Source organism: Furipterus horrens, unplaced genomic scaffold (genome assembly GCF_987537825.1).
Source record: "Furipterus horrens unplaced genomic scaffold, mFurHor1.1.pri manual_scaffold_1, whole genome shotgun sequence".
Classification (NCBI taxonomy): Eukaryota; Metazoa; Chordata; class Mammalia; order Chiroptera; family Furipteridae; genus Furipterus; species Furipterus horrens.
In genome coordinates, this window is record NW_028327171.1 from 25,668,922 (window position 1) to 25,682,384 (window position 13,463).

A 13,463-nucleotide genomic window follows, 5' to 3' on the forward strand; every position below is an offset into this window, starting at 1 on the left:
CTGAAACACCCATGACAGGAACGCCTTCAATGTCAGCTCCTTCCCTTTCCCCCTGGGTGGGTGTGTGCACTGGAGAGCTTCTCAGGTTCCTTCCATCTTCATGATTCTAATAATTTCCTATGTCACCACTTAAAGGGTATCTTCAATCCTTTGATCAAACCAAGCTTCTGGGTTATCTGTGGATTTAATTTGTCCTTGTTATATCTGTTCTCATTTATATGTGTAAATAAGAATAAAACAGTTCAACCTTTCTGCCCCCTCACACCACCACCACCACCATTAGCTATGTGTAAACAATAACAGCTGAAGACTTTTTTGCTGAACTAGAAATAATTTTTTTCCTCTGCAGAGATCAGTGTTATAATGACCTGAAATCAGTAGGTCTTCACCCTGGCTGCACTTAGAATCACCCAGGGAGTTTAATAAAAATGGCCTGGCATAAGCCCTACCCCAGACAAATTGCATCTGAATCTCTGGGGGTGAGGTCCTAGGATAAGTATTTCTTAAAAGCTTCCTTCCTGTGATTCTAATAAGGAGCTGGGGTTGAGAACCAGTGGTTTAGATGCATTGTAGATTCCTTCTGGTCATTCAATAATCTCGTGCAGCTTAATTCTCTGAGGACATACTTTCTCTGTGATGTTCAGCTCATTTATCTATTAAATCTGGCTGTGCTGGTTTTTCATTATTGATTTTAATGTAAGGAGTGAACTCCAAAAGTTTTTGTCCTGCTAATTGACCACAACTCTATATTAAACCTTTCACTAACACCAGCATGTATCTTTCCTGTCTCTCTGCTCCCAGGAAGATATGTGAAATTAATGGTATATACGTGGACTTCTGCCTCCTCCCTGGTTCTTTCCTTCTCATTATCTAGAGGTCTGTGAAAGCTAAAAGCTTCTGGAAAGGGCCAGTTTACTTTGCATGCTTCTTTTTCCCAGCCATGATTGAGGAATTCTGGGACTGGGAATTAAAGTTTCCTTCAAAGCATGCAGGCCTATGGGGTAAGTTTCCCTTTCACGGTTGTCCAGGGCAGAGAGAAAACAGATAGTGGCTGCCTCCCCTAACAACTGTGCCCATTTGCCTGGACTTCTGGAGATGGTTCTGGTCTGTTCTAGGGCAGGGCTGTGTCCTAGAAAGCTGTCAAATTTGACTGAAAATTTGGTCTCCTTTGAGTGAGCAGATTAAGCTTTCATTATAGCCATAGCTGATGTAGGTGTTGATGTAAATCATCTCAGCCACTTGAAATGACCGTAAATTCAGTGATAGCGGTGCCATAGCACATGATTGGTTATTCCCCCTGGGAACATTGCATTTATTCTGAATGCTCAGCGGGGTTTTGTGGTAGGCAATGTGAAGGGAGGGGCCGCTGCACCTCCGTTCTACTTGAGGCCATGTATCGGGCCCGCTGAGTGCACTTGTGTGTACCCATACACACACACACACACACACTCACTGAAGTCAATAAATGGAGAAGAGCAATTAGTAAAGCCATTCATTAGGAGACTGCTTATGACTCTCGTGTATTTAATAATCATTTATTAATTTATGCTAGATCTTATACTGACAGCTTTTTTTTTTCTTTAAATATTGGATCAGGCTGGGTCTTCGGTTTGAAACATGTGATAGCAAGTTGCATATTATCCTGCCATATAATCACCGCATTATCCACAGGCAATAGCTATTCATAGTTTATAGTTTATTGAGGTGTAAATTGTAACCCCAAATTGTTAATTTGTTAATATTATTTTAAAAGTTCTCTTTATGCAACCTTGAGTTTTGTCTCTGGTTTCTGCATACAGTATCTACAGGTCCCACAGCACCTCACCTATATCTCTATTGCTCAATTTGATAATTTGTTAATTAGGGGTTTAATTTATAAAACCTTACATTGTCCTTGTTATAAGGATGCTGTCCCTACAAGAACATAGAATTATAAAAATGTGACTACATGCCCACCAACCCTTGATTAGGTCCCTTTAATATCATCCATCACATTTATAATTCCTTAATATTTCTCTTCACCTAGACTGTAAAACCATAATGACAGGGACTATGTCCAGTGCTTTCACTGTTGTATCCTTTATGCTTTACATCATTGCTGGCACATAGGATATATTCAATATCTGTAAGTGAGTGAATATGGATGAATTAATATAGCACAGAGCACACAGGAGTTTTTTTTCTTGCCGCTTCACTTCCTAGCTGGGTAATTACAAAGCTATCTTGGGCTGATGGCACCACCTAGCGGCCACGTATGAATTTATCATGTTTTCCCCTCCACTTGGTTATTATTCCTTTCTAGAGTGACGGAGATAGCACATTATCCTGATAATGCCTCCAGCACAAGGCGTTTTCTTATCTTTTCTTTACTATGACCATAATCATGCTTCTCATTACTCAGCCAATTTGAATACCCTCCTAAATATTTTCTGTCATTCTCATTGCTCACTCCCACTGCAAACCATCCTTAAATACCCCATGCATCATATTGTTCTGCTCCAAATGCTTTATGTTTCCCAGTAGAACTGATTTTCACACCGCAAATCACAATCCATTAATGGTTTTTTTAAGTCAATTTGCTAGGTAACCACTGCCTTTTAAAAAATCTGAAATATATATAATAAAAAATGTCAGAAAACAGTATATAGGTAGTTAGGGAAACACTGTTTCTTGAAACTTTTGTTTCAGTTTTAAATACAAACACATGCACACCCATCCTTACCACCTGCACGTGTATTGGGTTGGGCTGTCAAATACTTTATTTATGAAATCCACAGTCAGTAGAATTAAGCTTAATAAGTCTGACGTTAACATCCTCCAAATAGTACTTTGTGGTATAGTGAGACTTGAGTTTTAATGTGGTTTCTTCTGAGTTTAACATAATCTCTCCGAACTTTAGATTTCTCATCTATACATTGGTGAAACTAATACTTGATAGAGACTACTGTGAGAATTAAATAAGATAATACAGGTAAAATGTCTATGACAGTGTTTTGTACACATTATGTGGTCAATGACTACAGTAGTCCCTCTCTATATCGCGGTTCACTTATCGCAGCTTCACTGTATTGTGGGATGTTAAAAAATATATTTCATTATTTATCGTGGATTTTTTGCTATATCACTGGATTTTGCAGTACTGTATACATATGTTGTTAAAATTACGTAGGTTTAAGAGTGTAGAATATGTTTAAGAACATAAGTAGTGTTTATAAAAGTGTGGAAAAGGTTAATAAGGGAGTAGGAAAGGTTAATAAGGAACTGGAAATGGTTTATAAGTGTGTGGGAAGGGTTTATAAAGCCTTAAAACATATGTAAATACTAAAATAAATGTAAGGTTCCTATTTCGCGGATTTTCACCTATCGTGGGGGCGGGGGGGTCTAGAACGTAATACCCATGGTAAGTGAGGGCATACTGTATTACTTTTCTGCCTATCCACTTCTATCAATTAGCTCTCTTTATGATCTAAGAATAGCCTGAAGTTTTCACTTCAGTTCCTTTATTTTAATATCCTCCTTTTATGTATAACTTTTCACATCTCAGTTGACCTAATTCCTGTCCATTCTTTAGAATCCAGCTCAAGTTCCACCTTCTCCATGAAGCCTTTCTTGACCATTGTAGCATCCAGTGATAGTCTTACAAGCTCATTAGGAGCACTGTGTATGCATCTATAGTCTTCTGCCTTTCTCCAGGTCAGAGATTCATCTTTGTTTGTAGTGGGTGTGAGTTTTAGAAAGGCTCACAAGGTAAAAGGAGTAAGGATTCAATGGCAGAAGCATTGCTGGGGATGAATGAGATTCCTAGTTGAATATTGCCATAGGATCCATAACATTCCCCTTATGTTTTTGTCTCCCTTGAAATGGTTCAGTATTCTGCTTTCCTTTTCACGTAAGAGAAATTATTTTCATGCCTGAGATATGAAAGTTGAACTGAGTTGCAGAAATAAAAAGAACAGAAAATATAAAAGACAAGACAATGTTTTATTTCTATTGTACGGTTATTTGTCCATCACCCATCAGTAGGAACTTTTAGGACTCTGTTAATGAATTAAAATAAAAAATTGTATATATATATATCCTCTTTAAAATAAATATAAATTGACAATATTACTGCTATAAATATTAACTTTCTGGATTAAGCTATATTGAGACATTATTTCTGTTTGCAGTCACCAGTTGGCCATGGATGTGGAGAATAATATTGAAAAATATCACCTCAATCTACAACCCTTGGAATCAAAGGTGAAAATGTAAGTTATCTTGAAGTTTATATTAAAGCACTAGTTTTAAAGTTGTTGTTTCATTAACTTCTGAAGCTACTCTGGAGTTTTGTGGTATAAGGATCGCACATTTATTTACTTCACATTTGTGTATTAGACATTATTTCCTCTCTGGTCTGGGCAGTATCGAAGCTGCTTTGGGCACACAGCACCATCTACTGGATAGTATAGGGAATTATTTAATTGTCATCACTTCATGTCTAGGTCTTCCCCTTTCAGGCTTAATACTATACTGCTCTACAGCTTCCACTAGCATTTTCCACTGTCTTTCATCTTAGTGACTTGGTTAATTCCATCATGAAACAGTGTGGTTATTTCTACTCAGGCCATTTCTTTCTCTCTCTCTCTCTCTCTCTCTCTCTCTCTCACACACACACACACACACACACGCACTTTCAACTCTCTTCCTTCTTCCTACTTCCCACTCCAGCTCTCATCTAAATATTTTGGAAAAGTATGTTTTGTCTTTCTCATTTTCTATCCTTTTTTTTTTATTCTCTCTTACTAAGGCCAAATATGAGTCCCCTTTCCCCACTATATATGACTATTGCATTAAAATTATGCTAAAAACTCCTCAATAGTAACAAAAATAAAACTCATAAGATACAAAGTGAGACAAGCATGTTATAGAACAATTTTTAAGTAATGACCTTTTAAACCCATTAAATAGAGGAGGGGCCTATCATAATCACTGTAGAAGAAATTTTAAACTAGTCACACCTGCTCTCTGTGATCCTTTCCCATTCTGGTTTTCCTTCAGGGTTACATTTAAGAATTACCACTGAGGGTGCATAAAATACACACACATACACACACTCAGCTTAACACTCTGAGAAGCATGTAACTAGAAAATTAAGTATTCCTGAGCTTGGCCAGAATCACCAATCATTTGCAAAAAGCCCAGAGGAATCTTTAGATAAGAAGCCGCCACTCTGAAGAACGAAGCCTTGAGCTGTACAACTTTGAGAACAATAAGCCATTACTGGATTTAGGAATTGAGAAGGAAATAATGCAGATGTATAATATCCCGCTGGATAAAAATAAATATTCATTCACACCACTATAAATTTACATTAATCTTGGTTATCAGTAAAAAATTTGCCTCTGAATGAGCACATAGGGCCACCTCTCAAGGTGAAGTTCAAACATGGCTTCTGAACGAGTGGGGTCCTCCCAGGAAGCTCTGTGTTACACTTACTAAATGAACAATGAGTCAGGCTACCAGATTGTTCTATGTAAGCAGTGTGTCAGCCTCACTACACAAGATGTCTGTTTCCACCCCATAGGTTGCTTTATCCTGAGGAATTTTTATCTTATAATAATGCCTCTTAAATGAAAAAGTGCTGGAAAGGAAAGTTGGCTGTGTCAAAATTAGAGTGTTTAATTTGAATTCTGAAATGAAGTTAGGAAACCTCCCTGTCGTTTCTTAGTTTTCATCATCTCTAATATGTAGAGGCAGAGGGGCAGGTGCCAGGAGGAGGGACAGACAAAGGAAAAATCCCTGAGCCTGAGATTCTAGCCAGCTCAGAAAGTCTGCGGTTTTATGTGTAGCTGGTTTCATGGAGGGGTCTCAGCTCAGTGAGATGCAAACTGAATGGTTTTATCTCTCCTAATAACTCTGGACCCCATTTCCACTCACTGGCGGGGGGTGAGGGGGAGAAAATTTAATCTGCCCAATAATGGAATTCGAGTCCCATCGGAGAATTTATTGCAGTTCAGTGACTCTTGTCTAATCTGGTTATGAAATTCTTCACTGTTATGACAGGTTAAAATCTCCCCTACACACACATCAGACCTGCGTGGCCTGCTCACCTTTTCCCACTCTCCCAGTACCTGCCCCCCCACCTCCTCTCTCGCACCCCTCATTTACTTTCCTCTCCATTTGAGGGGAATGATATGAATGTTGAGCCGAGTGGGAGAAATAAAAAATAAAAAAAAAATAAAAAATAAAATGTAATAGGCAAAACAACACTTTATTTCTACAGTATTTCTATGCTAATCACCATGGCTGACCCAATTTTCTCATTGATGGTGAACACTCAAAAGCTTCCAGACAGTTGTTTCCTTTAAAATAACCCTAAGGGGCTACTGTGTTGCTGGTGGAAAGGGCCACTGGGTCTCCGCCGAGCACCCCACCAATGGTATAGGCTGTAGCCCTTGCTCTGCTGGGGCTGTCTCCCCCAGGACGACCTTGGCATCTTCCACAGGGAGAATTTTAGCATACCCCTACCTATTCCCACTTCCCAAGAGACATGCATTAGACCTGCAGAGCACTGGGTATGAAAGACGGGGCCTTGTCCCAGGTTCCTGCGCCACTCTCAGACTTCACGGGCTTTTCTCGGGGTCTTCTGCTTTCTGTTGTTTGGTGGGAACCAGCTGAACATTCATCTCCCCCCGGGGGGTAGAGAGAAGTGAGGTTACCACACCACAAAATCTGCTTTTCTGGAAACTCTCCTCTCCCATCCCTGAGGAGGAGGAGCAAGTAGTAGGTTCTAATGAACATTTTCGGAACAGTCAAGCCCCTGCAAGACCTGAAATGGGATGTACCTTGGCAAGTCAGTTTTTGAACATAAAAGATAAAGCAAGATGCTCTGGCTGGTGGGGCTCAATTGATTGAGCACCAGCCTGTGAACTGAAAAGTCACCAATTTGATTCCTTGTCAAGGCATGTGCCTAAGTTGTGGGCCAGGTGCCTGGTTGGGGAGTGCAGGAGACAAGTGATCGGTGTTTCCCTCACACATTGATGTTTCTCTCCGTCTTTTTCTCCATCCATTTCTCTCTCTAAAATAAAATAAAATAAAATAAAATAAAGCAATAAAGCAAGACGAGACTTGTTTTCGGATATCAGCTGCCTTTACTGTATGCCTGTTCTCGTGGGAGCCCCGAGTGGGGTTTGGATGGACCAGGAAAGGCTCTCAGTTGCTTCCTCACACTCAGGACAACAGAAAAAGCAAATAATTTGATTAAGAAAGACTAAACCTGTACGTGGCAGGTCAAAATACTGTTGGAGGGAAGCAGAGGACTATGGGGACAGAACATGTTTTGGGGGTGCTGGAATTTAGATGAAATATCAGGACGGGTGCATTGCCTGGTTCATGAATGTTGAGAGGCAATTTTGAGTTTTATACTTGGAGGATCAAAGTACTACATCAAAAGGGCAGAAGCAATCAAAATTGCACAGCTATTAATAAAAAGTCATTTGGGGGAGGTAAAAGGCAGGTTTTCTGAAGATCAAGCAAAGGCAAGCCTCTCTAATCAGAAGCTTTAGTTAAAGCAAGAGTAGTACTGAAAATGCCGTGATGGAGGCTCTCAGCGCAACTCTAAGACTAAAGATGAATTTGCTCTGAACAAGGGTCTGGGAATGACACACACATCAGAGGGGTGCAGGGTTCCGTACAGAGGCCTGGCTGCAAGGAAGGAAACAGACTCACTGGGTCCGGTCAGACCTCTGCCCTTCATGTCAGGTCATGTTGCACAATGTTGCATGTTGTAATAAGATCTCCAATGCACTTTCTGAGTACAAACCATCATTTAAAAATTGCTCTTTGACTGTGTGATCCCTTTCTTTATGTTTTAACATTATATTTATTTTTGTGATGGAACAACATAGAGTTCTATTGAATCCAAAGCACCTTTTAAAAGTCTGCTCATTACTGTGGAACATTTGCACAGTGGAATACTACGCAGCAGTAAAAAGGAAGGAATTCTTACCTTTCGTGACAGCATGGATGGAACTGGAGACTATTATGCTAAGTGAAATAAGCCAGGTGACGAAAGACAAATACCATTTATGATCTCACTTATAACTGGAATCTAAGGAACAAAAGAAACTAATGAGCAAAATAGAACCAGAGGCACAGAAACAAAGAACAGACTGACAGCTTAAGAGGGGATGGGGAAGGGGGGACTGGTTGAAAGAAGTTGAAGGGACTAGACAAAGAACATATATGCATGACCCATGGACATGGACGACAGTGTAAAGATTGACTGTGGGAAAGGGGAGGCTTGGAGGGAGGGGGACAAAGGGGGAAAATTGGGACAACTGTAACAGCATAAACAATAAAATAAATAAATAAAAGTCTGCTCATTAAATCATTCAATTCCTCTCATTTTTTAAATTAATATGTTTGATGTAGTGATGAAACATTTAGATTCTCAAAAGGAGACACATAAACATACATGAGAAAGAAGACAATTCTCCCCCCAATTTCAAAGATAATTCTCAACAGTTTGTTTAAGAGTAAGCCTGTAAACTTTCGTCAGAAGTTTAATTTTTAAAAAGACAGGTTGAAAGCACAGACTTTGGAGTTAGAGCAACCTAAGTTCAAATCCCCACTCTGCTCCTTGCCCATGGTGTGACCCGGGGAGCACTACTTACCTCTCTGGGCCTCCTCTGTAAAACGGAACTGCTAATGACATCTTAAAGGATGGTAGTGACCCTTCAGTGAGAGAAGCCAAGAAAAGCATATAGCCTAGTGCATCTTTTCCATGCAATTGTACCTTGTCCAAACATATTTTAACGTCACTTTGTGCTAATAAACTAATGCCAGTAAAGGTCCTCAGGAATCCAGCATATCCTATCAATGTATATGATTTGCATGTGTTACTTAAAAATATTTGAAAGTGTTTGATATTCTTAAGTAATTATAATGATTTATCCAGGAACTCTATTTGTCAGTTTGGGAGCTAAGTGACTTAGATACCTTATCCTTGACTTCTTGCAAGAATTACAAAAAAGTTATTGTTATTCCTGTTTTGTGGATAAGCAAAATGTAGTCCAATAAGTTTTGTGTTTTGCCCAAGGCCACAGCTAATGAGACATGAAACTAAACGAGAACCTCCATCACTCTAAACACACGTAGTTTCAGGGGGCAAAATCATGACCCCACCTCCACCAGTGGACATAACAGAATGTACAACTGCACAAGGAACTATTTCCTATAAAAAACAAAACCCTAAAAACTGGTGGAGAAAGCTCTTCCCATTGTAGAAGCAGGTAGGGAAGGCCATAAGCCCCATCCCAGTATAATGATTCACAATTGGGAGGAAACTCAAAACCCGGAGCTTTTCCCTGAAGAGCAAAAGGTTCATACCCCACGTTGGGCACCCAACTTTTAAGACCAGAAATATGAACCTCAAAACACCTGGCTTTGAAGACTGACTGGGCTCATGCCCCAGGAGACCCACAGGGCTTCGGCAAACCAGGGACAGCTCTTAAAGGGCTCATGGTCACACTCACCCACCTCCTGGCCCAGCACAGCAGCAGCCCTTTGAAAAGCACCCAGATTTCAGGTGCAAGAGACTCATTTTTTAATTTTAAAGCATTGGTCTGAGGGTTAGGGGCCTGTTGGGATACTCTCCAGGAATGGAGGTTCTTTGAGTGGTTAGTATCTCCCAGAGCAACTATTCTCTTTCATAGACTCAGTAACCTCTGTGTTCCTGCACCCTGTTCCTGAAGTGCGTTCTCAGGCTTCATAAAGAAAAGGGTGCTGTAGAGCCTAGATTCAACTAGCCTAAGTTCCCATCTGTGAGGGATTTGGGGGGCTTTGGCAGTCAATGTGATCATAAATGTTGGTGAAGAAACCTGCAGAAAGATCCAGAAGAGCATAAGTCCATGATGCTGAGTAAGTAGCAATAATCAAAGTAAGAAACTGAAGTCAGGAATTACAAACTGATCAGAAACTGGAGCAGAGAGGAGGCAGACCAGAGACACAGGAATTGCATGGGAAACCTGCCAATGGTACGTGGTGGCCCTTTTCTGGCCTTTGGGCAGGTTTGTATCAGGATGCAGAGCTGGGATAGACACCAGATAATGAAAACATGATATGTCTGTTAGGGTAACTTTTAGTTGCCTATAGAAAATTTAACTAACAGAGGCTTAAACAAGTCGTCGGCAGCCGTCCATCTCGAGAGACGATGGTGTAGCTTCTTAAGAGTCTATCTGCACCGCCGAGAATGGCTGTGCAGTCCAACTCGGGAGTGACACGGTATATGTCTCCTCCCGTGTTGAATCGACATCTTGCGATGACGCTGGAGTGTCCTCTCCAGTGAAGCTGAAGCTACAGAGCCTGGGCAGGGTGATATGGAGGATCTGCTGTTGCCCATGCAGCAGACCCCCCCTCTCTTCGCAGCTGAAGGATCCAAGGGAAAGACGGAGTCAATACAGCTTGGCTTCAGGTGCGCCGCAGGAGTTGCCGGTGTTGACTACAACGTCAAACCGCCTTAGGGACTCCGGCTCCGGATTTTCTGTCGGGGTTTACTCCCTTAGCCTTTCCCCTGAAGAGGTATGCCGCAAGGCAGCGGAGGTTTTTTGGAGTCAGAGTTTTCCTTCTCTGATGTGCCCTGACTGGAAGATCGAACCAGCGACACTTAGCTCGCAGGCCGACGCTCAATCCACTGAGCCAAACCAGCCAGGGTTACTTAAACAAGTAGGGGTTATGCTTATCCACCAGATATCAATATGCCCAACCATGTGTGTGACAACCATGCCCGCCATCTCGCTCCCAGCTCTGCTTCTGCCTGGCTGAGGAGCGAGGACAGTACAGTGGGGAGATAGGGGATCTGGTCCAGGTGTTGGGTCTGTCAGTTAGTTCCCATCTTCTTCCCTGACACTTGGCCAGGACTCTTGGTTGCAACCAATAGAAACTCAACTCAGATGAACAATTATAAAAAAGGGACTATATTGGAACACCTAACAGAAGCACCCAGGGCCTACTGTGCTTCAAGCTCAGCTAGATCCAGCAGGTCAAACAAGGGGATCATACTTCTCTGTCTTTTTTCTTCTATAAGCTCTGCTTTTCACATTGTTGCTTCATTCTCAAGGGGCTTTCCCAACATTGTGGCAAAGTGGCCCATGGACAGCTCTAGGCCTGCATCCCTCCCGCTGAAAATCTCCAGGTGAAAAGGGGGCTTTTTTTTTTCCAGAGAAAAAAAATATGTGCATTTATTTTGTACATTTTCAAAGGGCAGAGCTGGGACTGATGGAGAGAAGATACAGGGTATAAGAATTCAGAATCACCGCAAGAGAGAACAGCCCAATATATCTACTTAACTTTTGTTGGACTGAGTTGCCTCTAGAACCAGTGATCTGCTGGCCATGAGTGTTCAAGCAGAACATAATCAGAAACTGGAAGGTTGAATTGACAGCATTTGGCCTTGTGTCATTCAAGGTTCTTTCCAAGTCTGAGATTTTTCAGGTTCAGCATTTCCAAGGTCAAGGATCAGGACATTCCTGAGTGCTGGATGCTGGAATGTAGGGAGCTGGTCTGCGTGGCAATGGCGAATGTAGCTCAGCCCTGCTTTGGAAAACTGACAGATGCCAGGGAGCATACAGGAGCTAGGCCCGCAGATCGGCTTTCCCATGGGAATTAGGCCTGCATTGTATCTATACTGCTTAAAAGCTTGCCTTTGCTGAAACTCTCTCACCCTGAGCTGAAAAACAGCAGATGTTTAATGTATGACTTTAAAGTAACTTCTCAAGGTCTATTCTGAACTGTTTTAAGAACAGGATGTGGCCAGATCTCCCACCCTATTGCTTCATGAGCAACATTCTTTTCTTCGTTTTCTGTAAACAACAACCATCTAAAACAACCCTAGCAAAGAGATTTGGAACTTTGTTTGATGTGATCCGCCCAGAAGGGAACAAAAGCCTGTTCAGGCAAGGGTCTGTGCACTCTCTCTCTCACACTGACTGAGAGTGGTTGTTCTGTCCCTTTTCTCCACCGGATCAGTGCAGTACCTGTGATTTGGTTTGTCGTATCCACAATGCTGCAGGCACCAGTGGTCAGAGTCTGCAACACAGGCGCGATACTTCCGAGATCAGACAAGACAATGTGCGTTCAGGGTGGGATGGCCATAGAAGCGGAAGGCGGCTTCCAGGAACCTCAAGAGCTTGTGCCTTGCCTCCAGACCCCTCTATCCTTGGCCGACCCGCTAGGCAAAGAGGCTGTGACATGTTGGGTGCTGCGCCCCTCTCTGTGACGCCATCCCTGAGCCCTTCACCGGCCTCCACCCCCACCACCGCCTCAAGTTTTAGTGGACAGGGCAAAGGCACCTCCCCAGAAGGTGAGGTTTCCTTCCTGCCTAGCTGAAGAAAGGGCGTGCACTGCCCAGATGGGAGAGACAGAGCCCCTGCGACGTATGATCCAAAAGGGGGGCTTTTTTTTTTTTCTCAGTAGTCTTGCATTGGCCTGACTTGAGCCATGTCATTGCCCTCTGGTTTGTCAGCTCTAACTCTCTACAGTGGAGGGTTAAAATCTGTTCCACTCAAAGCTCATGGATTGAGGTTTGGCGGGTCCCCAAGGAAAATGGGTGCTGGAACAAAAAGAAGGAGAAATTAATCTTGGGCAGACAAACCTACCACTCTGATGTAACAGCGCCTTCACAGCCCGCCTGGGTAAGGATGGAGTGGAAGAAGACACACAGGAAGAGCTATCTGTGATTAGCTACTGTCTCCTGAGACAGTCAGACTTGTGGCCTTTCTGATAGTGTCCTCTTTTTCCCATCCTCAAATTCAGCCCACTTGGGTAACAATGTATTTGAAATTTTAGAAATTATTTGGTAACATTTAGGAACTAATAACTTCCATGGGAGAATCCAGATTTCTGAGTTCTTGAAAAGGTGAAAGGTCTGAGAACGACCAACTCTGCTGTTACGGGCTTCCTCCTCACAGGAAGCAGTGCTGCCCAGTCTGCCCTCAGCCTGGCCTCAGAGGACATCTGGGATCTTCTTCCTGTCTTTAATATTGTCACATTCTCTTGTAAAGTAAAAAGAAGAAAATGTCCATCCACTTGGAAGAAAGGAATTCTTAATCTCTGCCTTACAGAAAACTGATATATCACCTTCCAAATTCCATAAAGCTCGCAGGAGAAAGGACGCCTATGTGCAGATCCACCTTTGCGGACCTCACCTGTTTTGACCAACATTGTTTGGTTCTTTAAAGGTATGACACCGCCCTCTGCTGTTCAACAAGCTAAAATGTAATATCTCAAGTGGCCACTACATTTTCTTTCTATATTTTCTGAATAATCAAGGATAGGGAGAGAGGGAGGGAGGGAAGAGAGAGAGAGAGATCGAGAAAGAGATTTTAAAAATCACTTTGATCATGGATACAGATAACTGACAACTGCCAGGGGTGGGGTGGGGGGTGGGGCCTGGGTGAGAAGGGTGTAGGGATTAAGCAAAG

General features: G+C 42.2%; 1 protein-coding gene across 1 annotated transcript in view; it reads left to right on the forward strand.

Moving 5' to 3' along the window:
• The window catches only part of SCHIP1 (schwannomin interacting protein 1), a 670,407-nt gene that overhangs the window by 146,718 nt on the left and 510,226 nt on the right, over nt 1-13,463 (forward strand). Inside the window, exon 3 of the mRNA XM_090273287.1 lies at nt 4,170-4,250. Within this exon, the coding sequence (XP_090129413.1) occupies nt 4,170-4,250 (81 nt within the window). The remainder of the gene's footprint in view (nt 1-4,169; nt 4,251-13,463) is intronic.